General features: G+C 33.9%; 1 protein-coding gene across 14 annotated transcripts in view; it reads right to left on the minus strand.

Annotated features, from left to right (window-relative positions):
• Positions 1-1987: 1987 nt before the first annotated feature.
• Positions 1988-27932, minus strand: part of ZNF644 (zinc finger protein 644) — a 103504-nt gene continuing 77559 nt past the window's right edge. For 9 of the 14 annotated variants that reach the window (XM_019753164.3, XM_019753114.3, XM_019753156.3 and 6 more), the window contains 5 exons: positions 22010-25038; positions 21239-21841; positions 19215-19337; positions 4435-4537; positions 1988-3696 (listed from right to left, as the gene is read on the minus strand). In XM_019753164.3, coding sequence (XP_019608723.3) covers positions 3504-3696; positions 4435-4537; positions 19215-19337; positions 21239-21841; positions 22010-25007 — 4020 coding nt within the window. In that variant the 5' untranslated portion in view covers positions 25008-25038 and the 3' untranslated portion in view covers positions 1988-3503. The remainder of the gene's footprint in view (positions 3697-4434; positions 4538-19214; positions 19338-21238; positions 21842-22009; positions 25039-27932) is intronic. The other 5 variants (XM_019753182.3, XM_019753189.3, XM_019753198.3 and 2 more) reach the window with 2 other exon arrangements.

The raw sequence follows: 27932 nt of genomic DNA on the forward strand, positions 1-27932 counted from the left end.
TTCATAAGGAAACCTCCACAGTAACCTCTAATCCGTAGGGTTCAGAGAGCTTCCGGGTTGAACACATCCAGATGCTGCGAGGATGGCACACACACAGAGAGAGGGCATGGAGCCCCACAGCACCCACTTCGCCACTTACCCTGCCCTGCGCATGTCTTCAATTTGGCCGTTCATTAATAACACACCCCTTATAATGAACTGGCAGAGTCAAATATTTTCCTGAGTTCTCTGAGCCATTCTAGCAAATTACTGAAGCTAAGCAGGGGTGAGGGGGTGGGAGTGGGGTGGGGTTGTGGGAATCCCCAATTTATAGCTGGTTGGTCAGAAGTACAGGTGACTTTATACTTGCTACTGGCATCTGAAATGTGGGCAGTCTTGTAGGACTGAACTTTTTAAAACATGGCACCTGATGCTAACTCCAGGTAGTCAGTGCCAGAACTGAATTGTTGGTGCCTGGAGAATCAGAGAATTAGTTGTTCGTGATGGAAAAAGCTCCAGATCTAGCACTCGAAGTTTCGTCTAAAACAATGCAGCACTCAAATGTAAAATGAACTTTGGGAAAATGAGATACATTATAATACATCACAATCACAATTATACTGAAACAGTAAGTCAAGAGAAAGAAATGTAATAAGTTGTTAAAAGTAAATGTCTTTGAGTAATGATATCAAAGGTGATTTTCCCCATTTTTCACTTTTTCATTTTCCTAATATTTCTAAAATGAACATATATTACACTTTCCTGTAAGGAAAAAAAAAATCAAAGCTGTCTTTTGGACTAACATGTTTTAACATGTTTGGACTAACATGAGAGGTTATGTGTATGTCTTTTAGAAAAGTCTATTAAATTACTACTGAAAAGCTATCATCTCCCTAACCCATGTTTAATATGTGAAATCTAAAACAGAGATGAATAGAGGTATTAGCTATGCCATGGTTCTAATACATTCTAAAGAAGCATGGTGGAAAATATTACTTTTGGAGAAGTTAACTTTTTGGTCTTGATGCTATTAAATAAATCCACACTTTCAACCAGATTTGAAAAGGAAAAAGCTTTAGTACTAAAGAAGCTGAAATATCTTAGGCAATAATAAAGGAATTAAAAGAGAATCAGGCAATATTGAATACTGAACCGGGCCATATTTTGACATGAAAGCCTGTCATGTAACTAAGACAACATTTTATAATTTTCTTCTAGTGGAAGTCAAATGAAAATACATCATTGACTTTCTAGCTGTCCAATAAAAAAAATAAACTGCTTCCTAAAGAATTTTTAAAATTTTGTAATCCAAATATCTTCACTATGCATAATGTTCTGTTCAATTTACTTTTCAAGAACCCCTCTATTTACTGTTTCTAATTTGAATTTGAATTATTTTTCGATCTAAAAGGAGAAATAATTGTTTTAAATATAGGTTAACAAAAAAATTTAATATAGATTTTTCATGAAATTTGTGGTCAACTACCTATTTTGTTTGTATTCCTATATCTTGATAGTTGGCTTAATAAGATAAAATTACAGAACTAAAAAATTAGAGCTAAAAGGGGCTCTAGTGATTGCTAGTCTTCCCACCAGGAATCTTTTTTTTTTTTTTAAACTTCTGAACTCTATTTGCTATGTAATATGTCTTCCAATTCAAAAAAATATACTCAATGAAACTTGCTCAAGAGACAACTAGTCTACAGATTTAGTATATTTTTCAGTCAAAAGTAATTTGATGTGTTAGTCTCATCTTTATAAAGAAAAATACAGTTTCTATTAGGCATTTTGATAAATGAAAATAACTTACAAGTACTTTTCCCTTATCTGTACCCGAGGGATCAGGAGACCCCTGAATGATCCACCTAGTCCAACTTCCTAATTTTATAATAAGGTATGTGAATAAAGTAACTTGCTAAGTATAAACAATTTAAATCAAATGAAACACAACCTCAAGTGGACTATTTCCACCAGTGATAAAAATAAGAAATGCTTCACACTATACACATTATAATTTTCTTTAAGTCTTTTTTTATTTAGAGATTTTTCTGGTAAGGAGATATACCATAGGAAAGCAATTTCACTGGCAGTGAGGTATGTATATACTCTACCAAAATACTCCTTATTTAATGTTTTTAACTTTATTTACATACGAAGAAAAGTATCAATGCATATCCTTGTTTCAACTATAGTATTAGCCATACTACATGAAATAAAATGAAATGGTGCTTGCATACAAAAACTATTATTTGTAAAGGAATCTGATTTCAGCTTAAAAGAACTAATTTGCTTTTGAAAAAAAAGTTTAAAAGAAGAATCACGATTTATCATGACCAAGACACCTGCACCATATTTTCCATTCCTCACAGCACATTTATTTCAGTAATTCTGTTATGTCGGTTCTTAGCATAAGCATAGTGTTACACGATTTTCGTACATATAATCACATCCAAAACAAGTTCTAAAATTTAAATTGTAAACATTCTCATCATATGTAGAAATATTTCAATCGGTGTATTAAGTTTTGCTAACTGATCAATTTTGGAAGAGAATATAAATGAGAAATCCTATTCTAAATTGTGTAGTGAGCATTGTTTATTAATTACATTTCTACAACGTTAAATAAAGTAAGAGGCAAACCTGTCCTGTAAGCATGTCAAATTTTAGGTAAAACACTAAAAAGAAATAAATCTGTTAACAAAAGGATGTCTTGCCATAAAGAACATTAGATTTTTAAAATCTATTATGATACAAAAATGTCAAGGGTAAATAGCATCTTTGTTGACAAAGTAGGAGGTAGCATGGACGCACCACTTTATTGTCTGAGAAATGCAACTGGAGTAAAGAATATTTCCTTACCACAAATAATTTCCAGGACTATGTACATATTTCTTTTAGAAATACTTGTTTAAACAAATCTCCCTCCACTTTTTAGTATAAAAAAAACCGTTCCATGTGATTTAAAAAAAACACTTACACATCTAGATAGAATAGTACTCTGCCCTATTTGAGTGAACAGTCGCAATCTATGAAGTACATGATATTTAATGCCCTAAATTGAGTAAATTTAGTTAGCGGTTCCTGGTATTATACAAAACACTAAATACATACAAACAAAATATAATATCTTATTTTTCAATGCAAGTCTTGTGGGGAAGAAACAGAACCTTGATTCTGGTAACACTGCAGAAAACATAATTTTCCAGTAAGTCTGTCTTTAAGTATCCATGTGCAACAGTTTATTAATGACTGCTTACATGTACTGATCTTTTACTGAGTGAATACAGTTCACTGACAAAACCCAGTAACCTTAAAAACACATCTTCCATCCTATGTAAAATATATAAACTACTTACTGTTTGAAGTACTCAATTTGCTCTGATGTCACTGTTAATTCACCTTTCCCCATTTTCCTGCTTTAGTATTTATAAACGGATAATTTAATGTGACTTAGAAAAAAAAAAAGACAAAGAATTTCAAATTTACATCCAATTCAAATTTGCTATTTAAAAGGTTTCCTTGTTCTATGAAGCTGCTTCTGCCATTAGTAGAGAAAATGAAGTTTCTGTAATGGAGGCAGGCTTTTTAAATAGTGACGTGACTTCCACCATGCCAGCTCCAGTCCGTGGAAGATTAGCGTTTACAATGTGTCGTTGTAAGTGCTTAATCCAGTCTTCCTGAACAGACAATGGTCCACGAAAGACTAGGCCACAAAACCTACAGAAGAAGTTGATGATAGTTCTCTTAACATGACCAATTCCCTTTAAAACCAATTCCCATTAAACCCAAAAACATAAGAAGTAAACTTTATATTAGAGATAGTACTTGACAATAGTTTCTAAATATATATAAAGTCAAAATGATTTAATGCAATATCAAAACTGCCAATTCATATGTTTTAATAGCTATAACTCTCATAAATTTGCAGAAATGGGAACACTATTACTAGGTTAATATTACATAAAAGGTCTTAACACCAACACATCTTAAAACATTTAAAATAATTCTATTTCCAAAATATACCATCCTTTTCAAAAGACCCTTCCCCAATTCAGAATTCTTTAAAATGTATAAGGGTGAGTATGGAAGGAGGTGTGAATGGTTTGTATAGCTATACTTAGATGTATGCATGGAGAAAATGTGTTCCCAATAAGCAGAAACTCAAGACAATTAAATACCAAGCCAAACAAAGCAAATAAACAAAATACAACAAAAAAGCTACTTTTATAATTCACAGCATCATAGAGGCTCCTAGCTAATATAAAAAAGTTGATCTATTAGTTACTGAAGTACAACATATTATGAACTAAGATTTTAAGCTTGTCTCCAAAAATTCATTTATAATTTGTTAAGAATGCACCTTTGCCACAAATTAAAAATCCCAAATGAAACAACTAATACATCTCAACACAAAACCTGAAGAAACTAAGTAGATTCGGCAATATAGGCATGTACCTGCATCGGAGAATGTAAACCTCGTCAGCACCATGAGGTAATGATAGCATTTTCTTCTTGCTTCCAGATCTTGACCTTGATTTCTTTTGCTTACAATCTAAGGCTTAAAAAGGGAAGGGAAAGACTTAACATTTCTTATATATTCCAAAATACAGATGTGTATATACATACATATATACACATATGCATGTGTGTATGTACTTATACACACATACATACATTTCTAGAGAAGTCAGACCATGTAAATCAAGTTAGAAAAAGTCTGTATTTATTTGTATTCCCTGAAGCATGCACAAACAGCAGTAATGCTATCTGCATACATTCTTCCTGCACTGCTTTTCTAAATAATGCTTTACCATACCAAACCAGAACTGAGAAAATGTAACTAAATAACTTGAAGTTACTAAATTGGTCAATTATTACAATAATGGTAATCTTTTCTCTTATGATCATACACACATTATTTTAACATATGGTTAAATCTTCCTAATTTCCAGGAAAATTACAGCCTTTTAAGTTTGCATTTGATTACTACTCCATTTAAGTAGGTCTTACATGCTTTAAAAACTTAGTAAAGGAACATCAGCAATGTAATAAAAAGTTCAATGAAAAATCAATTTTATAGCAAATCACTTTGAATTTTATAAGAAATAGCTCTTAAAATTAGATGATGTCCTACATTTGAAAGGGCAAAAAAAGCTCAACTTTCCTTTTTTAACTCAACCAGAATGGCATGTACAATTATGTATATTTCATTTTACTAGAAAATAAATATAAATCAGATTATCTCATGCAAGTTTACAAATGGATTGGAAGATTAATGTTATTATTATTTTTTTTTTTACTTTTTTTTCTTTTTACATTTTCTCCTATAGCTATTTTCAAAATGATTAAAAAGGGGGAAATTTATATTAAAGTGGATCAAAATTTAAGTGCTATTCTTGAAAATTTTCTCTTTTCCTTCCATCAGTTATTCCACAAAAATCTAATTTAATAAAGGAAATACAGAAATTTTTATAGGTAGGAATAGTCAGGATATAACATTTTATTGGTCTTTGAAAACATCTACACCATTCCTTTGGATAAACGGATGATAGTATTACAGGGTGCTGCTGGTCAATTAACAGGAAGAGAAAGTAAAGAGTTTTTATCTAGGGATCCCTAGGGGGACGGAAACAAATGTAACAGAAGAGTTACAAATGGCTTTTCTTCTGTTACCCTGAATCCCCTGGAAAAATTCTAGGTAAGAGAGAATAGGAACTGGCTGTTCAATGATTCTGTGAAATGAGTTTTTCAAAGTCCAGATTCCAAAAGAATAGATGTTATTATTACAAAACCAGTAAACATAGTTCCTTACAGTAGTCAAGTGGCCATACGAATGGAAACGTCATACAGAAAATTAAAAACCACGACAAGTCTAAATCTCATTCAAGCCGGTTTTCTACTTCCTGTCACCTGCCTCTTTAAAAGTAAAATCTAGGGCCTACAGTCTTTCTCTGCTTATCCTCAGAAGAAGAATCTAATAAGAACTACAGGAAGTCAAGTATTAAAGGATGGCTAATTCAAAGCTTCACCCAAAACCGGAATAGAAAAATCTTACAAGGTTCTCATTAGTTATCTTAGTAAAGAGCCTGGAACATAGTAGGAACTCAACAAGTACTTCTGAAGTAAAAAATAAAGGAAAACCCAGTAATTTAACCTTTGACATTTATTATAGATAGCATATGAACGGAAATTTGTTCTACCATCATGTCATACAGGTAGTATTCCAGTAGAACAACTCTGCATCATTTGTTTAAATGAATATGTTGCTAAATTCTTCACTGGTCAGTCTAGTTTAGTTGTAGAAACTAGGTTCTTCACATCCAGTAGGAACAGTGAGGTATCATGTACTTTATAATCAGCACTTTCTTTTTCCTAGTTGCACTGGTGAGCAATTTGAATTTAAATTAATTTTAAAGCAATTCATACACTAGAAGTAAAAGAGTCTGAGGAACTCAAAGGTTAGATGTCAACTAATCTTTCCTTATTTATAAGGTAAACCACACACAATCCATCTTTGTTACCTAGAACAGAGCAAGCATTTGATACATCTTGAGATTATAGGTAGAATCTTACTTCCATGAGCTTGCTGGTTGTCAAAATTGCCATACTGTATTCAAATTCCCTTGTAAATAAATTACTGTAGGATACAAATAGAATACATTATAACAATCCTTTAAAATATTGTTCACAGAATGCTAATGTTAGGTTGTAGAACAAACTGTAGAAGGGCAGAGGGCAAGGAGGAAGTATGCAAAAGACTGTTTTATCTGTTACAAAGTGTTCAACTTACATTTAGATGCTGTGATACTTTTCAATTCCAACTGGACACGTTTATTCTGAAGTGTAAAAATGTTTTTGACTTTAATAGAGGAAAAAAAATTTTTCTAATTTGATTTTATATGGATTCTAGAAACTGAAGTTTAGGCTGTTTTATGAATGATCAGATCTAAATGTTAAATGAGAATGTCATAGTTTTTGTATTAGGGTGGTGCAAAAGTAATTGCGGTTTAAAAGATTAAAGGTAATTGCAAAAACCGCAATTACTTTTGCACCAACCTAACAGTGTTTAATATTTGAAGGTATTATGACTTTGGAAAGTAGGACAACTCTGCCAGCATGTCATTCATTATCTCCAGTATCCAGGGTTCCAAGTAAGTTTAGAGATCACATGCACTGGGAATCCTTGGAAACTTGTCCATAAAGGATAAAAACCTGGGGCCACTGGTAATTAATTATACCTAAATACTTCAGTAGAATATCTCTATGAATAGCTCTATGATCATTTTTAAATGTCTTAGCCCTTGAAATGTCACTTATTTATTTAAAAGGTAAAACATGAATACATTTTAGAAGAATAGTTTTTTCTAATACCAACATCAAACCTTTATTTACCCTTGTAATACTGCCTAAACAATTGAGAAAAATCTGTAAAAAAATTTTTTTGCTTTAAATGAGTATTTAACGTATTAATATGCACACAAAGGGAACAGCTATATGGTATTCTCTATACGAACAAAGATGATTTACACAAAATGTTCCATCAAATAAAAAAGATGATGTACAAACATCCATTATACAAATGATGTCCATTATACAAATGTTTTCATTTTATAGATTTTATTATACCTAGAGGGAAAAGCAGTTTTATTCTGGATTGTACCAGGAATCACTAGTGCATTAAAAAAAGAATATCACTAACACATTCAGTTTTAATATAATGGGGCTGGCTTATCAATATTAACTGATAAATAGCCAAAGGTTTAACAAAGTTGTTTAATAACCTGTCAAATAGATAATTTTATACAAAGCTTTTATTTGCACTTACTTGTTAATGTCAAAAACTAAACACATATAACACCATTTTTCCTGTTCCACAGTACTTTAAATCTAACATTGTTTCTTTACTTAAAATTTACAAAAAATACTAGATTAGTTTTAGAAATTCTTAATTTTCTTCGTAAGTATAATTGCTTCTTTAGAAAGGAACAAACTCAGTTAACTCCAACATTCCTATGGTTCCTATTCAGGGTGGCAGAAAATGTTTAAGTGATCAATTTTAACCAGAAGACTGTGAAAAGAAAATATTTGCAGTTATCTGATTTATAAAAGATTGAAATTGCCACCGGGAATATTCAACTTGCGAGGAGAATGAATTGAGCTGTAAGGTCACTTACAAAAATTTTTAGAATATACCTTTAGGTAAACAAGCTGTTTTGATCAAATAGGAGTGAGTAATACAATAGACTTATGAGCCCTTAAAAAAAACACCATACTGCTGTGCTATGAAACACAAGAACAACATCTGTGTCTAAAGCACTAAACAGGATTGGTGAAAAACAAATCAGTCAATAACATAAAATACAAATTCAAGACTGTTTTCTGAGACATTATTTAGTTTTATACAAAGAAGAAAAAGAATTTACTTTGGGCACTAATATTATGAAATAGTCCTTTTGCCCATTCCATCTTTCTGCCCATTATATACAAAACTGTCTCAATTAATTTTATTTTCTTTTTAATTCACTACACAAATGCCCTCCAAGAATGAGGAGTTATTTCTTAAGAACACCTGAAACTTCTGTGGTAAAGAAGCACATCATAACCACATTAAAATTCACCAGCAAAATACTTTTATTTGCAGTTATGCTCCCCTGACCGTTCAGTAAAAAGCTCCATTTCATCTGTTTTGTTCCTCAATGAATGTTGGCATCTCTGGGGTAAAGTGAAACTTAATATAATGGCCAGCTTATATACATCCAAAATAAGAGGCATGGAATCGCTTTACTAGGGAGAAGAAAATTTCTTTCCCAACTAGTCAGCCTGTATAAGGTGGGTAGGCAACAGAAACTACGAACTCATTCAGGAAGACAGTAAGGATAAAAATGACATGACCAGGTACGCCATCATTCCACCACCATTAACAAGCTGGTGGTGGAGGTGGCAGTGGCAGTAGTGAGGTGGAAAGAGGATGCATATGCCCCAAGGGGTACACGGTGTGAGACGGATAAACAAACAAGATTAGCTGCTGCCATGAATCCTTCAAGGTTCATAAATCCCAAACACATAAAAGACTGTGCAAATAGCATTTTCTTTCCCTCAGCCTCAACTGAAAAAGCAGCATGGCTTTTTTGAGGGGTGGGGAGAGAAATGTTAGCTTGCATAACATAGGGATGGGGGGATAGGGAAAGCCATTTGTTGAAAAGCCAAATTCTTATTTCTTCAGTGTACCTTTTTCTTTTTGCATAAAGTGCCTAAAAGAGGGTGTACATTGCAATGTCGCATAGGGCCCTACACTTGGTTTAATGCTCTGCTGTTGCAATCTTGAAATTCTTAATAGTTTTTTAACACAAGGTACTACATTTTCATTTTGCACTGAACCCTGCAAATGATGTGGACAGTTCTGGGTACTAAGTCCCTACCACCGTAAATGAAAAAGGCAGCCCTCAGGTCTCCCTCTTAATCTCGTAGCCCGTTAAAAACAAAAAGCAAACAAACAAAAAAACAGCAATTAAGAACAACTGTTAAATCCCACTCTCCTTCAGTCCATTAAAATTGGAAAGGCCTTACTTCCCTACCTCTTAATACCAATTCTTTGCTCCTGTACTGCCATAGTCGAACCAGTCATTATTCCCAAGACGTACATACAAAGCAGTTTCTTTTTAAGTGGATTATTGTTATGAAAAGCAATGTTGCCCTTCCAATCAGAATTAAGCCTATATATACACAATTAGCAACTTCAAACGTGTATTTTCATTATTTCCCCTTGATATTTGCACTCCAAAACTGGGTATTTTTTCAGTACCCTAAGTTACTTTCATCAATTTTGTTTTTGAGTTTCCATTCTCAATAACTAAAAAATAACTAACCTAGAGTCACAGAGCAATCGTGGCAAAATTAACTAGATCCTGCATGGTTTAACATTTTACCTGGAATAGAATGCAATGCAAAATATCTGAAAAGCAGATTTCCTTTGCTTTAAGCATGAGCTTTATGGTTTAACAGTATTAGTCTAGAAGAGACAGGTAGCTTAGGTTTGCCCTATAAAGTCCAGAGGTTGTGTTAAGGGTACCAACAGTCTCATATCCTTGGTTCAGAGAAAGAGTTAAAGCAAATGAAGGCAGACTTTATTTAAACTTGGGTCTCCTTGGGAGAAGGAAAAGCACATGTAATTTGTAGAAGCCTCTGTTATCTCAAAGTACAGGGGATGACTAGTAAAAGAATATTTTGAGCAAGTATTTTCAAGATGTGAGAGGAAAAGTTAAACAAATCTGATACTTCACACATTTTTAGAAACAGAGAATTGAAGGCAGACTAGTTTTTCCAGCTTGCCAAAAGTTAAAAGCTAACAATACCCCAGCTACAAGTTGCTTACTGGTCAGGAGAGTAAATATATTATTTCTCTATGGTGACAAGTAAGAAAAGACATTTAAAATTTCTCCGTAAGATGGTGGACCTGCATGCTGTTTTATTCAAAATAGGTGCTTATTATTATCAACCGCTAATCTATGAATCTAAAATTGGAATAAAAATTAAAATCATAGTGACAAATCTGCTTTAAATCACTTTTGTTTAGAATGATCTGAGTATAATCACTCCCTGGCCTCTAAAAGTCTCAGTATTTCCAAAAGTATAATTTCATATTTAGGAGTAATTAAATAATTGTTCCTGATTACAAAATTAGTTAAGAAACGAAACTGCCTTACTGTAAAATTTCCCATCAAATTACCTTTAATACAATCATGTTCAACTTAAATTAGATAGGGCTCACAATAATTATAATAGTAAATCTAAATGTCACAAATCCACATTCCCAATAGATCTGATTTTAAAATAATTTTGAAGTGCTTTACACATTCCAGCCAAAATCCAATCTATAATCAAACATGGTGCTGAGCTGGTATCTTCTGTCTTAGGCAAATTCCTGCTAAGGCCACAATTAAATATATATTCTAAACACTGGACAGCAAGAATTAACTTATCCCTCAAATTCCAGACACAACAAAGAAATTGTGAATCCAGCTTTTCTACTTCATAGATATGGAGGGACCACCAGTCTCCAACAAGCCATCCTTTTGCCTTAATCTCCAAAGAGAACATCTGCCTACTACCTTGTTATTTCCATAAAGTCGCTTAGAGCAGATTACTTACACTTTAGCTCTGGCCAGGACAATGCCTTGTTTTTGTAAGGCATAACTATCTTAATCCAGATTATAAATAGCCCTCAAAAAATTGTTAGAATAGAAATCACAGCAAACAACACTGCAACTGAGGATATAAAGATATTAGACATGTTAGAAAAATCCAAATATATCAAATCCAGGTTAAATCAATTGTTAAAAAATCAAAACAAGATATAAAAAGCAAAACTCAGAGAATTAGTAACAAAACCAACAGAAAGGCTAGGAGACTAGTTAAGGTTTTTATGAAAAACAAGATGTTGGTCAAAAGAGATTATCAACCAAACAGAATTCCTAAATTTTATAACCAATGACCAGCAAAAGGAGGCATCATGAGATGTAAATCTATTATGCTACACTGGTACAAAATTCTTAGGCTCCATTCTCCTAAAAACAAAACTACTAATTCAGTAAGTACAGTGATTTGCTTTGTAACAGTGTATAGCTGGATGGTGAAGTGCTGCATGACAGCGAGTGAAGTAACGAAAACTGCCCTTCTCTTACCAGACCCCATGGTAGCAGATGCATTAACTGTACTGGTATAATCATTCTCTTGGTAACAAGATTTAAAACCTGAGCTATTTCTGTCTCTTTCCTCATATTCTTCCACCTCTAACCAATCTGCCAAATTTTGCTTACTGTTACTTCCATAATATCATCCGGACATCTGTCACACTTCCTTCACATTCCTACTGTCATTGTCCTGATTCAGGACTCCTCAAATGACCTCACCTACAATTTCTACATCTCCCCACCAAATCCTTTAACTTGTATTTAAAAGGCAGTTTTACAAGCTTTACAAATTCCTTTTAAAAAATTCTTTAAAAGCAAATTCTTAAAAAAAAAAAAAAAAAGCCACCTTTATTAGCCCCTAACTAAATTAATTCCAACACCATAGATTAGCATTCCAGCATCTTATGTCCCTTACCTATCCATCGCTATTCGTTTATTTCCTACTTTCTAGTATTTTCAATAAACTTCCCACATTTTCCCAACTTGCTCCCTTCCCAAGGTATGTGCTCCTTCCCCACCCCTGACCTCCATCCATTTCCATTTCAATTAGCTACCCTACAGGGTCCAAATCAAATGCTACTTCCAAAAGCTTTGCTGGGTCTTGGTCGAGCTGAAAGTACCTTCCTCTTCCTCTCATTTTCCACAGTATTTCAAGCACATCTCTCCAACGACACTTACAATTTGTCTTGTGTTACAGATATGAATATATGTGCTTCTACTATATTGTAAGATCCAATTTATCTCTGTAGTGCTTAGCACAATGCATAAACCACAGGAAGAGCTGAAAAAAAATTCTTGTTGAACTGGTGAATAATCAACCAGTAACTTTTGAGTCTTGTGGGCAGATAGCCTAATTCTTGCTGGCATACTAAAACAATTAGTATCCATAAAAGTTGCTCTAAATACTCAAATGATTAAGTTACCATATTCAGTCTACTGTTTCACAAGGCAGAAATAAGAATGTTTTAGAAACATTACCATCAAAATGGTTAGGATAAAATCAAATTTGACACTAGTCTTCCATTACCTGGAAAATTTACTCAACTTAAACAATTCATTACCTTGCTAATCCTGCATAAATGACACGTTACTGTGCAGATAAATAACATAACGGATATATACTTTTAATGAAAAAATAGCACTACAGAGATAAGGTATAGCCAAGAAAATACATCTTTTATTCTATCAGGGATAGCTTTTTAAAATACAAGATTGACTACATCATTCCCTTATTTTAAAAAATCCTTCAATGACTTTCTAAATTTTTTAACAAGCATCCAAAGCACCGACCCTACCTTTCCTGCATCACTGTCTTCCCAAACACCTTTAACTCAATCTACCAGCATCTCTTAGACTCCAAATTTCATCCCTTTGTGCCACACTATGTTCTCTCTAACTGGAATGGCCTACTCACCTCTTCTTCCTAAAACTACTCATCCCTCAAGTTCAGGGCCTGGCTGAGACATTATAAGGCTTTCCATAACAGTACACTTGTACTTATCCTATTGGATCATGATAACGTCTATGCAGCTGGGGTGCAAGGTCATTATAGCTTCAGAGTTACTAGCACAGTCCAGGTGTAATACAACTAAAACTTTTGTCGAATGAATGAATTTCTCTTCGACTGCTGGTTTTATTTTTTTCTCTCATTTTAAACATGACAAGAAACATACCTGCATGAAGTATTTTTCTTTTTTAGGCTCTGTTTAGCAATGAGACAAGCAGTAAAGGCAGCAAGAAGAAAGGAACACAACTTAATTCCCAGCTACCCTCAAAAGGCCTGGACTAAAATAAACGCCTTAAACTCCTACAACATTTACATCCTACGCATCATTTATTTGTAAACTATCTTGCACAGTTTTATAATTTCGATAGTTTTGTATGTGTTGCCAATAATCTTTCCTAAGTTCTTTGATGACAGGGACATGTCTCATACTGCTCATGTATCCCCCATCATGTATCCCAGTCTGGAGGAATTATCAAGGTAGTTGCTTTAACTAGAAGCTGATTTGCTCCTTGAGAGTTTAATCAGAATAAGAAAATAAAAACTTTCTCTTTATATTCTTTTGGGTTGAATCACTATAAACGCATGCAATTTCTTGGAGATAAAGTATTTTAATAATATTTAAAAAGACACTGCAGAGACACTCATACAAAGGGCAAGTAATTTAATGCACCTTGAGAAGCTTTCACACTTCTATTTTTTTTCTTTCCATCACAGCAGAAAGTGTTCATACAGCACTTTCCCTAATGTAAGAATTACTGTTCTGGTGACTTACACACCCAAGTCAGTATTGGGCACTGTGCTGTACGTTCATTAGCACTTGTTGCAAGCCTCTATGGCCAATTATATCATTACAGCTGAAAATAAGGAAAGCTCCTATTAAGCAATATGTAATCTACTATTCTACTGAAAAGTAAATGACTACTGTGCTGTACACCTGAAATTAATATAAAATGTCAGATGTCAACTGTAATTCAAAAAATTCAAAAATACAAACAACAAAAAATAAATGGTATGAAAATAAAACAATGACTCTACTAAAAATGCATGTAGATATATTGCACTAGGGATATATATGTATTGATTCAAAGACTTCAGTACTTATTAAGTTATCCTTTTTCTCATTGGAAAAGTCACTCTCTAATTATGATGGTGAGTCTGCTGTTGCAGAATGGCAACAATCATGCTTTATTTCCGAAATATTACCATGGAAATGTTCTGAAAACAATAAAATGAAGCCCTTCCCCTAAATATATTTGCATATAAGAATATTTTTCTTACATTAATTTTAAGTAACTAGAAATTTCTAATTTACTTTAAATACCAAAGATCAGCATTTGAGTAACAAAATATGATCTACAGATAAACACTTGAATTCATTAAGAAAATTCACTTGCTTCCACAGAAGTGTTATGATTTCTAAACTATGACTATTGTTGATTCCAGTCAGTACCAGTCCCTAAGAGAAAAGAGTCACATAAGGGGGATGTTTTCAATCTGGGCGTTGTAACTTCTTAGTGGGTAGTAAATCCACTTACTGGGTCATGACCAGCATTGATTTTTAATGAAAAAGAATAAAATAGATAATATTAGAGTGTATCACACTCAATTCAGGTGAGTGAATGAATGAGTAGGTATATGACTGTGCATTTGTGTACAGGGTCAAGATATAAAATACAGTCCCCATAAAAATGCTGAACACTGCTGTTATTCTTTCTTCTTTTCAAGGTAACAGACTGTGCAAACATGCATTCATCTTACTGATATATCTCCTTTCACAAGATTCTCTCTACTCAGATTTTAATTATCTCCCTTCCTTCACCTGTTGAAGTTCATGCTTACTTTGACCTCAAAGTATTTTTTTTTTTTTTTTGGTTCCTGATTGTAGATTAAGTTGACAGAATACACTTTGCCTTCATTTAAAATGTTTTAGAAATTTTAATAACCAGGGTGACCATATAATTTATTGTCCAATCCAAGACTCTTATGAAAGAGGCACTATTATTTGGTTGGGACAACAGGGCTAAATCAGTGTGTATGGTCATTCTGTTAATAATTTAGTAATATTGTGTTCTTAATATTGCCAGTATAAAAAAGGTATTACTTAATTAAAACATTATTCAACATTAAAAGGCCAATAGTTAAAGTCCAAAAGCGTTTAATATATAAAATTTCTCAATTTTAATGAAAATTAAATAATGTTCTTATTAGACTGTATAAAGAACTAACCAGTAACCAGTCTGTATGAGCGAACAAAACTTGAAAAATAAATCTACCAATAGTGCTGTCTATGTTACTGTGTTTCCCCGAAAATAAGACCTCGCTGGACAATAAGCTCTAATGCGTCTTTTGGAACAAAAATTAATATAAGACACGGTATTATATTGTACTGTATTATATTATATAGACCCGGTATATTATATTAATTATATTATATTATACTATATTATATTATATTAATTATATTAATTATATTAATTATATTATATTATATTATATTATATTATATTAGAACCAGTCTTATAGAAATATAGTAAAATAATTTTTGCTCCAAAAACCGCATTAGAGCTGATAGTCCGGCTAGGTTTTATTTTCGGGGAAACATGGTAATTGGAATAAAACCTTGCATTAGAATTATGCCTTGAACTTACAATATGGGATATAAAGCAAACCTTTTGTACTAGTCTCCTTAGACAAGTATCCACTAAAAAGTAAAACAGCTTCATAAATAATTATCCACAACTGAAAGCACATGGAAATTAGTAAATAATTTATTTGAACCTGCCCAAGAGATGATAAATTAGGTCAGTTCAGGGCAAAATTTTAATCTGTGAAGTTTATTCTTCTTTGACAATTTAACTCTGTCCCAAGTATGGCTACCTCTTCCATGTCTTCAGTTCCAAAGCTTTCCTACTTTCTTCATCATTTCCTTTTACCAAAATTATGAAGAATATTGTATTTTAATTTATATTTATGACCATATAAAATTGGTTTTGATGTTACACAGTTCTGGCATTTCAAGCATCTTTTAACTCTTAAACAAAAAAAGATTTCTTAGGGCTCCTGTGTTCTTTGCACTTCATTTTTATTTTGGCATTTCCCCTTTCTCAGTTTTCTGCCAGAGGAAAGGTCCATGAATGATAACCTTCAAAAGATATGCAAAGCCTATATATAGAAAAACTTTTATCTGTGATGAATAAGTGCATAAGTTTCTGGGATGGGCCCACTGCTTTCATAAACTTCTCAAAAAGGTCAATAATTCCCCCAAACTGAGAACCATCACATTAGAAGTATTTGAGTCACATCCTCTTCAGTCTATTTAGGCCACTAGCGTTATTTCTCCCCCTCCAAAGGCCACCAGTTCCCAGAGAAGAGGCCAGGAGCTGGTGGTTTTCTAAGAAGGCTTGGGACTTGATTCTGTCACAGGTGACCAAGCAGGTTTTTAGCATTTAGCCTGGGGCTATCTAAGGTTTTTCTTGAAGAGTAGGCCACATAATCAAAAATCCACACAAATGAAGGTTGAACTAGGGATAGAGACACCAGACATTCTTATGGAGGCTTTAGTCCCTCCCATTTTCCCTTTACACTGGTTCCTGTTTTGTGATATACTTGGATTAAGGTAAGGTTTTAACAAATGATTTTGTATTTTATTCATCAAAACAGCATATTCTTGAAAAATAATGCTCATATGAACTGATGAATCCCTTAAAGGGACCATAGGCTGGGACCAGTGCTTTATATCAGTGAAGCTAATGCAGGGGAAGAGAGTACGCATGCGGAGTTTATAAATACAATACAGAATTCTCCGTTTGGAAAACAAAAGCATTATTAAAACTGATTAAAAAAAAACTACTTAGTTGGCATGAATAAGCAGCAAAGACATCTTCTGTATAGCTCTGCTGGTCAAGAAGATTTTTAAAATCAGGGGAAAGTTTCAGAATTTCCAAGAAAAGAAAGCATGAGTTTTTTATTTTTTTTGAAAGTGGGTATGGGCTGTGGAAAAGATCATCCTGGACTTTTTCTTCAGCTTTTCATTCCCCTTCTCTTTGTCTTAACACTGCCAAATACACTTTACATTTTCTAATACTTCTGACATTTTGGTTAGTATTTAATATTTTAAAAATAATGTGCCCTTTTTCTCCTTGATGCCCAAAGAAATGTATTCCCATTCATTCTATTATATACTACTTTTTTTTCTCTAATATTGAAATTTTTTAGATAATAAAGTATTCATTAGAATGCTCCCTTGGTCAATGGAGGGTTACTACCAGTTATTTATAAACAGTCCTATGTTTTGAAAATATTTCAGATGAGGTAAAAGCAGTTTTTAGTGGACTGCAAAATCTGCACTAGACAGATCTGCCTTGCTAATAATGTGCCTGAGTTGACAGAATAGAATTTTTTCTAAAATCTTCCAAAATCTAATCCAGTCCTATTTTTTGGATCCCTGCTCTAATTTATTCAGACTTCACCAGAATGCTCCATGCCTTAAACCTGACTTTATTTTAGGATTTTTCGATTGCTTTCATTGTGATAGATAACAGATAGTAGTGATTAAAAACAAAAGTCTATGTATGGTAAGACAGCCTTGATTTGAATTTCAAATTTGCTATGTATAATACATAAGTTTGGGCAACTTACTTTAAGTTCTCTAAGCCCTAATTTTCTATAAAACTGAGAGAATTATAGTAGCTGTAACTCATATGGTGGTTGTGAAGATTAAATGTTAGGCACATAAGCTGCATAGCACACTGCCTGATACATAGTAAGTGTTAAAGTTAGTGACTATGATAATTATAATGATGATTTTCTGTTTCTACAGTCTTTTATTTTCACTGCCTCCCTGACTCTACTGTCTGTAATCACCTTCCAAGCCTGAAGAAAGTGGAAATCATATCATAAAAACTAAAACCTCAAGGTAGGAGGACTAACCCAGTAAAGCACAACTTACTCTATTCTCCTCCTTTTAATATAAACGGTCAACAGTCATCCCTGGTCATTTGTATATCACGTCAAAGGATCAAGCAAAGAAGCAGAAAAAGACATTACTATGAATACAAGTATTTTTATGGTACCAAGAACATATTGGAAGTAAGCCATAGGAAGACATGAGAAAAAACACAAAAGTTGGAAAAACAACAACTAGAAAGCAGAAGGCAGTGATCTAAAAGAGCAAGAGAAATAAAGAGATTGGAAAAAGAATTGTAGGCAAAGGATTTGTGTAGATCTATTTCGAAAAGAGGGTATAGGCTAAGATGTGAGAAAAATAGGATCTGCTAAATAAAGCCGGGAAGCTTGAAAGCCTACAAGTAAAGAGCAAGGCATTTTGTAGGGTAAGAAGCAGTGTTACACATGCGTAAGCTAAGAAAATTGTCACCAACTAGCAATCTCAAGAGATATCTGCAAGGTTGGGCTAACCAACCAAAAATAACACAGAAATGTGCATGTTATGTGCACAGCCGTATTTATTATTCCTAAATATAGCTCAGGGGCATAAAAGAAAAATCTATTCAGTTGTCAAGATGGGCCATTATTAAGGCCTGCCCCTTTAAAGATTTGATCTATAGATTAATAAAAAGTCTTTAGTTTGCTTAGTTTTCTAATCAAGCTACATAGTTGAAATTTCATGATAATTTCCTTTCCTAATAAAGCATTTTCCTAAGCAAGAATTACTTTTTTTTTTTTTTTTTTTTACCTAAGAGAGGTGTCTTATTGGAATTGACTAACAAAACTAAATTTAAAAGTCAAAAAATAGTATCATTTAAAAATCAATGGGAATTATGTAGAGTCAAAAAAGTTCCACACCTCTATCGGATTATTTTTTCTCCAAGTCAGTAAGAGCCAAATGAAAAAAAAATAATAGTAATTTGCTTAAAATTATATCTTAACAGTTTACAAGTTGCTGAAATTTAATGTGTATTCAGACTCAAATGCTGCTTACCAAAGAAAGCTACAAATATCACCTGAATTAGCACCAGTCTGGTGAGAAAAAAAAGTGTACTGGATCAAACAGACTTGCTGTGTTATCTGTTCAAACATACCTGTAACAGTCAAAAGTCCATCACTCTTCTTTCGTGCATAAGCGCGTAAGTGGTTGGACAGGCTAACAGCACTTGTAAACGTCGTATTGCAATGCACACATGTTCTAAGCTTCACAGGCATACCTATCGTTCAAAAGAAAACTATAATCCAGTTCTCACTTCAAAAAGTGAAATTTTCTCAGCTAAAAGCGTGATGAAATGTACCATAATAAAGATGGTTTAAGAAACGTTCATTGAGTTAGCTTAAATTAAAATGAGGAGGGGGAATTAAGTTAACTATTATTAGTTTGTAGTTAGTATTTAGAGCCAAACCATGCTCTCTGGAAAGGTGGAAGAAGAGTGTCTTGAACCTTCGAGCTCCTCTAGATTTAACATCTATTATCACTTCCTTGCAGATTTCTGTGTTACGCAGATCACTTCCTAAACCTAAAATGCAACCGTGTGATTTGGATAGCACAGTTCTGTTAAGAAGTTTCAAAGCTCATAACATTATCAATAAAAAGAATGAAAAAGTCTAGTTAACAAAGTGGTAATTAAAGTGTTTTACCCACAAAACCGTAAAAGACTCAATACTAAATTAGGCTTTCTGATGAAGGCTGGGAGAAAGGTGGTAAAACACACCACTGAACAGCTGTTAAACACGACATTTTATTCAGGGCATTATATGTTCATTACTCTGAGTGCGCAATCAATAATGAAAGTTAATGATTTGAAGTTTTTTGCTAAAATCTTTGTGTGAAATAAATGATCAACACACTAGCATCTTAGTCATCACAGGAAAGAAAACATATCGACACAATAAAACACCCCTAACTTCTCAGACAACCCTCACTCCCCCAACATGTTTCCACTGATGTCTTCAACACTATTGCAATAGCCACGAATGTGCTCTACCTCTCTGAAGTATACTATACCTTGGTCAACACAGCTGACACGTTTTCTTTACATTTTATCCTTCTGAAAAAGTGACTTTGAAAGACTTCATACAAAGGAAAGAGCCCTATTAACCAGAAGCCCATACAAGCTCAACTATTTTTCAGACCACTTACAATACAAGGTAATCTTTCTTTAAGTCAAAATGGCACTGCCAATATTTGGGATATCCCAATGTCTGCCCAAAGTAAACAAATCAGCATTACAGTAATTTTATTCAGTATTAATTCACTGACGAACTTTTACTTAGATACATTCAACTCAGGGCTAAAATTATGAGACCATCTAGGTTAACCTTCAACATTCTTAACCTCCAAAAGAAACCTATAAAGACACTTAAAATTTTCCTAATCTAAAAGTATAAACCAGACTTAGCAACACCAAGTTTGGCTAGTTTATCTGCCACATCATTTGCCAACATACGCAAAACATTCCTTTGAAAAGCAAAAACTATTGGTGCACGAGCACTAAGCTAAAACATCTCTTCTGTTCCGTTAGAACTATTATAAAATCTAAAACGCCAAACTAATGTTTTACACGCACAACAGTTCTCCGAAACCAAACTAACCCACAATACAATGAGGAATTGGAGAGGAAGAAGTTTCTTTGGGTTAATCACAACACACAACAGACACCAATCCGTTCAGTTTAAAGAGCCTGTTTTGTTCTGTTTTACCTAAACTGCAGGAAAACCAACAGCTGAATCTTGAAACCATTATCACTTTTGAGCACTGGCAAAAATACAAGAGGCTTGCCTTTTCGGTAATGCTATGCTTTTGAACAACGTCAACCTCCCATCCACAGAACCATCTCCCGGTCATAGCAAATTTTATTTTTATAGATCAGCTTTTTGTTTGTTTGTTTTTGCTTTTGTTCACCTTACATTTTAACCAAGAAATGAGGCACAGAGAATTCAGTGCTGATGTGCATCAACTGATGATTTCTATAGAAATGACAGTATAACCAATCTTTGCTCTGCAAAAAAAGCAGCTTAAAAAGGTCCTATGCAAGTATTTTCTACAAATATTCCAATAAAGTAAGCATAATTAAGTCGTTTAAATTACAGATAGTAGTCATAAATGTCCTCTTACCTGAGTGCATAGTCAAGTCCATTTTTTGTGGTTGATACATCAATGAACTGTCTTCATTTAATGGAAGAACACATTTCTGAACAAATCTCTTTCTTGCAGTTTGATTATGGATCTTTTGAGGAAAGATAGAATTCCTTTCTTCTCCCATCCTTTTATTTTTAAGCAGTTCTATCAATGTAAGAGACTGATTCTTTTTTCCACTGGGCAGTTCTGGTTTTGTTTCATCATATTCATTTAGGAAACTCAGCCCTTCTTCCTCTGATGCAGACACTGATAAAGCTTCAGTCTTTAGGCCATTACGGTATGCTTCAAGAGGTATAACATTTTGAGATAGAAAGTCATCACTTGATGCAAGTTTTTGAGCTACAAATGGTCTGGGAATAATACGACGACTGTTCAAAGCCTTTAAGATTTTTTCGTATTTTTCTTCATTTTGCATCATCTCATTCAGAACACAAATTGGAGATTTGTGAGCATCCCACTTGGTCTTTCCCAGTCTTTTCAGGTGGCCTCTAACATGATTTGATAATCCAATTTTAGTATCAAACCAACCACCACAGAGCTGACAAGTGTGTTCAGAAGTGGTTTCAGACTTCTCTATAGCTAAAAAAAATTTTTTAAGAGTGGTATCAGAATTTTTTATAAATTGACCATCTTAAAACCAATTAACTGAAATATGACATTATGTGATGCTAATAAAGACCAAATTTGAGCAAAACTTTGAAATCCTTTGAATTTGAATACAGACAAGTTATCTACATGAAAACTTACCTTTTCTAACTCGCTTAACAGGTGTCCCTGTGCCAGTTCTTTTGAAATGTTGCATTTTGTCACTTGTGGCTATTTGTTCTGGTGATACAACATGGCGCGCTTCATAGCTTAATCCTGCTCTATGAAGATGGCCCCGGACATGATTTGACAACCCAACACCTGTTTCAAATGTTGCTGGGCAGTAAGGACACGATTTCTTCTCAAGAGACAAATCAGTCCAATGAAAAACAGAACTATGCTTTGACAATGAAGTTTCTGCATTTTCTAAATGCTGAGGATCATGTATCTCATGCAGAAAGTTATTAGTTCCAGCATCTTCATAATATTCAAAATAAAATCCATCATTTTGATCATAACTTAGGGTAGCATTTTCTCCAGACTCTTGACTTTCCACCTTGCTTTTAAATAGAGGGAATAAGTTTACATGTTCTTGATTAATATCATTGTAAGTTTCATCTTCTATAGTCTGTGTAGTGTAGTCACCTAGCTCAACATTATCCCAGGAACTTTCATCTTCCGTTTCATAGCTATCTTTCTTTTCTGCAGAATTAAGTTTCTGCAAAACAACAACTGTCATTTTATGCAGGAAATCTGGGTAGCTATCCAAGTCTTCTCCTCCAGCAGAACTTTCCTTCTTAGATTCCTTAACTCTTCTCTTTACAGATACACGCCTATGATCTTTGAAGCTTTCTGACCTTTTGGTATCAGAGTTTTGAGGGTCTGAAATAAAACTATTGTTGTGAGAATTACTTGATGATGAAAACAGATGTAAAGAATTTAATGACCTAGCTTCTTCTTTTTTGAAATGCAGAGGATACGATTCACCTGATTTTTTGATCATCCTGTAGTTTTCATATTTGTGTCTATATATATAGTTGCTATTTGCCTTGGCATTAGATTTTTCTTTTGCTGCTTGATGAAAATACTTAGGTTTTTGGTCAATGCTGCTTTTATTCATTACAGTCTTGTGAGAATTGTTTTGATTGCACACAGACTGGGCAATGCTTTTCCGAGCCTTTTGTACTCTGTGTGGCCGTTTATGGAATTTTGAAACGTTACTTGACTGTGAGGATGACCCAAATGCTCGCTTTACATCTTGCTTTAAAGCAGAGTTCTTTGGAAATGTGGCTGACTGCTGCTTAGCTAACGGTTTAGTGCTATCAGAATCTACAGGTTCTTCAAGGACGTCACTTTTTCTTTTACCAAGTCCAAGAGCTCTACCAAATGAATCAACGCATGATGATGAATGCAAGTATTCCGTGTGTTTTTTCAAAATACTTCTGGTTGAAGTAGTAAAAGGACACATCTTACATACGTAGGTGGCTGATTTTTTGGATGATCCTATAACAGAATCTTTCATAAAAGACTTTTTTTGCGTTTTCCTCTGAGCTACATCAGAACTGACAATGGGACATTTTACCACTGCTCCATGGGCAATGCCTCGATGGCATTCCAATTCATTTTCTGTCACTGCCATGAAGTTACACTCTTCACAGCAGTAGTACCTTTTATCTTTTTCATGGGTTTTAGCATGTTGCACAAATGTTTTAGGGCAATTGGTACCAAACACACACTGAGGGCACTGTAATCGTGCACTTCTGCCTTCATCCTGAAGTTCTTTCAATTCACGAATTTCCTCCATCAACTTCTGTCTTCTTTCTTGGTGAATAATCATATGCTTTAAAAGTGAGTTACGATCTCGAAATGTCCGTCCACATTCTCTACAAGCATATGGCCTTGGGACATTAAGATGACGAAAGTGACTGTTCCCATCTAAATGATACATCATATGCCTGTGGAGGTGCTTTTTCTCCCGAAAATTCACATTGCACTTTGTACAGGGGTAGAATGATGGCTCTTCGGTGCTGAAAGTAGCAGGTGACTCTGAATCACTTTCTTCACATTTCTTTTTTAAGGTACTTGAAATAAAAGTGCTAGTATGAACAGGTGAACTGTCTTCTCCACACTTATCTGGGTTATAAATTAGATGTTGAAAAGCACCCACAGATTCCAAGTCTTCATCAGTTGATTCAGGCTTCACTTTTGATAATGCATACTTCTGTGAGTCTACTGCTTGTAGTTCTTCATTCTGTTCCAGAAAGTCTACTTCTAGCATTTTTGACTTATTGGGTATACAATTAGAATCACTAAAGCAATCCTCAGTATAACGAGTTATCTTGCTTACATCCATTTTTCGCTTTCTCTTTTTTTCTAGACCTACTTTAGAGTGAACTGGAGCTTTATCCACTGTGTCTTCATTAGTCATAAGGAACTGAATGAACTCTTTTTGGGGGTCCCAGTTTGTATCATTTTCTGACCTAAATTCATCTGTACCTGAGGAAATTCCTGTTAACGTATTGATACAATCATCTTTTACCAATAACTCTTCACTATCCTCACCCACCTCTACTTGATTTATTAAAGTGCTCCCTGACTTGACGCTACTCCCTACAGAATTCTGAATGTCACAACCAACTGAAGCAGAGGTAGGTAGTTTTTTAATGGAATGGGTTGGATTCTTAGCAGGTGCTACATCTGATAACAAAAATAAAACTTGATGTTGACTTGCTTTCTGCGGGGGAGACAGCTGAAGATCAGCTGTCACCTTCAAAGTTGAGCAAGATTCTGTTGTTGGCTGATCCACAGGCTGTCCAGTGGTTAATGAAACACTGCCTTTATTCATATTGGAAGTCTTAGTTAAGGAGGAGTGTGAAACTGGTCCATTAACAGCAGCTCCTTTAGGCAAGATAACGTTTTCAATAGAAACAGCAGGAGCACCAGCATGTATAAATAGAGTAGACTGGCCTCCACTTAAGGCTTTTTCAGATTTGTCCTTTGACAGTTCTTCAGGCAGAGTGAATGGATTACTATTCTGAAATGATGTTTGACAATCTTTTGGTTTATGAACTCCACTCTCTTTGTCTGAGATAAAATTGCTGTCATCTAGGAGTTCTTCTTTAGCACCAGTAATATCGGTGTTTTTCTTCAAATCATCCATATTGTTGGCAAGGCCATTTAACACATTTAGTCTAGAAAATGGAAAAAAGAAATTTAGATTTGCATGAACGAAAAACACTATTAGAATGTATGGAGAGTTGAAAGTACACATTTTTATTAGCTTAATTATACTCTTTATATCGAGATCCTAATAATTTCCTAAGAATGAAGAAACACTGAAAAATAGAAAGACTTTAAAAGTGTCTCAAAGGTTAATATTTTTCTTTGTGCTCCACAACAACGCAATACTGTATATACACAAAATGTCTAGGGAAAAGCAGCATAACCACATACACAGAGGTATATATGATATAAATAAAGATGCCACAGACAGGAGAAAAAAAAACTTTAAACTCTCATATAGAGATTGCTAATAAAAAGAAAATTACCTCACTTAAGTTGATTTATTAAGGACAGTCACTCTATACTACAGAATAATGTGAATTTTTTTCACTTAAAAGTTCATTCTTGGAAAAAGTTAACAAAACACCATTCAGTAAAGAACGTTACTTGAATGAACACATTTGCTATCAACATCAATGGCTAATGCATGAAACAGGAATTTTTTTGCTCTCAATATTTCATTCTCCTAAAATTCTACTGATTTAAAAAATGTTTTATTCACAAGGTTTCATTCATCCCTTATGTAAGTTATCCTTAGTTCTAAATAAGAAAAGTCAAAATTCATGAAGATTTACGTTACTTTAAATTTTCATAACCTGGGCTCACAAATTCTAGGCATTTCCTAAAGGCAGTTATCCCATTTATGTATGATCTGACAGTCTACTGCAATGGCCTAAAACTTTTTACTCTAAAACATCATAAATAAGTTAGGATTTTAGTTGACTTCATATAAAACATAAAATTTTATCTAGGCATTTTGACAAAATATTTAATCATTATGAGAAGACAGCAGAATATTTTTTTAAAAGACTTAAAAGTTTGGGAAACCTATATACACACATGGCTATAACTACTGCCCCTACTATGAAGAATTCCCTTGCACCCTGTTTTTATCCTGCTCTAAGAAATGGCCACATTACACAGGAATTGCCTGTCTCTTTGGAAGAATGTAAGCTCTTTGAGGGCAGGGCCTGTGACCCAGTCACCTTCATATCTCTGGAACCTAACACGGTGCTTGGCATAGGCGCTCAGGCCATATTTGTTGAATAAGGACTAAAAACACAATTGCGAAATCAACGCAAAAGCTCCTAAAATATTAGAAGGAAAACAGTTTTCTTCCTGCGGAATTTGGGTCCCCTGTTCAAATAGTGCCAATTCCATCATGGTTCTGATTTTCTGACTCACCAACTGTAGCAAGGCCTTCAAAATATCCAATAATCAATTTAAACAACCTGTATTTGGCAACCCCATGTATTAACTATTTGATGTACTGGCATAAAATTCTGTAGTTCTCTTCCTTTTGTACAGAGTAGCAAGTACAGTTCATTCATTCTCCAAGTATCTAATGAGCCCTTACTAGGTGCCCAGCACTGCTCTTGTATGAGGGATACTGTTGTAAACAAGACAGACTAGGCTCCTGCTCTCAGATAAAGAACAATCTTCCATTTTCTTTCATAGTATTCTTAATTTGTATAATGAGTAATACCATTTTGGAACAGCAGGAACTTACAATCCGGTATTTAAAAATTAAAACATTTTCAATAAAGTTTATTATGCCTAATGTCTTTTATGGTACCAAATTACATGCTTTGGAAAACAGTAAGTCTAGATCAAGAATAAAATAGTTATTTCTAATTGCTTTCTTATTTCACAACTTGGAACAAGCACTCATAAATATGACCTTATCTTACGAACAGATAGGTTCTTTAATACAATACACATTACAAATACATATTACAAATATCTTTCTTTGGTATTATTTATACCAACAATCATTTTTCTCTGCCCCTTCAAGGTCTTAGAATTCTGTTCTTAGATTGGCAAACTTCCACAGTAATAAAAATAGACTTCCAATAAGATCATATTCAATGATATCACCCCAAAATGGTGCTAATGCAGCACCCAGCAGGAGTCTCTCCATCACATACACAGAAGTTAAAAATGGGCAGCACATAAACGTGTTAGGAAGGAGTACGCAAAACGTCAATGAAAAGAAAAGCAAACATTGATGCTATACTATTACTTATTCCTGAGATTTCTGATTAAATTTGGTGTAAAAACTTGAATGCCCAAATAGAAACAATCTCATAAAGCTGAAATGGACAACAGAATTTTTTTAAAACTATACTGAAAGGCACTTTCTGTTCCTACTTATTATAATCACAGAGGTAGACAAATATATGCTCAGTCAATGTGAAAGGCTGTATTAGCTTTTCTCAACAGGAAGCAACGTTGCTAACGAAGTGGTAAATTCAGTGTTAATGAGTGGCTTCACTGTTACCACCTCAGAGGTAAAAACCTTCCATGTTCCACGTTCTATCCATCTGTTCTGGTGTTAGAGGTTCAGAGATGGAACAGACGCTTCCCATTTAAAGCAACTTCAGTGGTACCCCCTGAACAGCAGGGTGACAAACTATGAGAATATCATGTCGGCTTGAAGACTGTATCCTCATTACCAAAATGGCTTTATAAGAGCCTTCAATAAGTTCACATGCTGAAAATACTAACTGTTTTGCTCAAAAACATACAAAGAATATATGTGCATAACAGATCTTTTCTCTATAAAACACACCTAGTGAAAAGAAAAACAAAAGATCAAATTAAATAGTTAAAAATCTAAAATGAGGTCTTTAACAATAAGTTTTCCTTTACACCTACATAATGAAATATGCCTTACTTGCCCCCAAACTAATAATTATTTCTACTCAAAAAGTCTTTCTTTATCAGAATATTTTATTAGCACATGAATATTAAAAATCTACTCCATCGGTTTAAAAATATGCTATAAGAAATTGACTCAGTA

Source organism: Rhinolophus sinicus, chromosome 14 (genome assembly GCF_057876585.1).
Source record: "Rhinolophus sinicus isolate RSI-liver-muscle chromosome 14, RSI-T2T, whole genome shotgun sequence".
NCBI classification, from domain to species: Eukaryota; Metazoa; Chordata; class Mammalia; order Chiroptera; family Rhinolophidae; genus Rhinolophus; species Rhinolophus sinicus.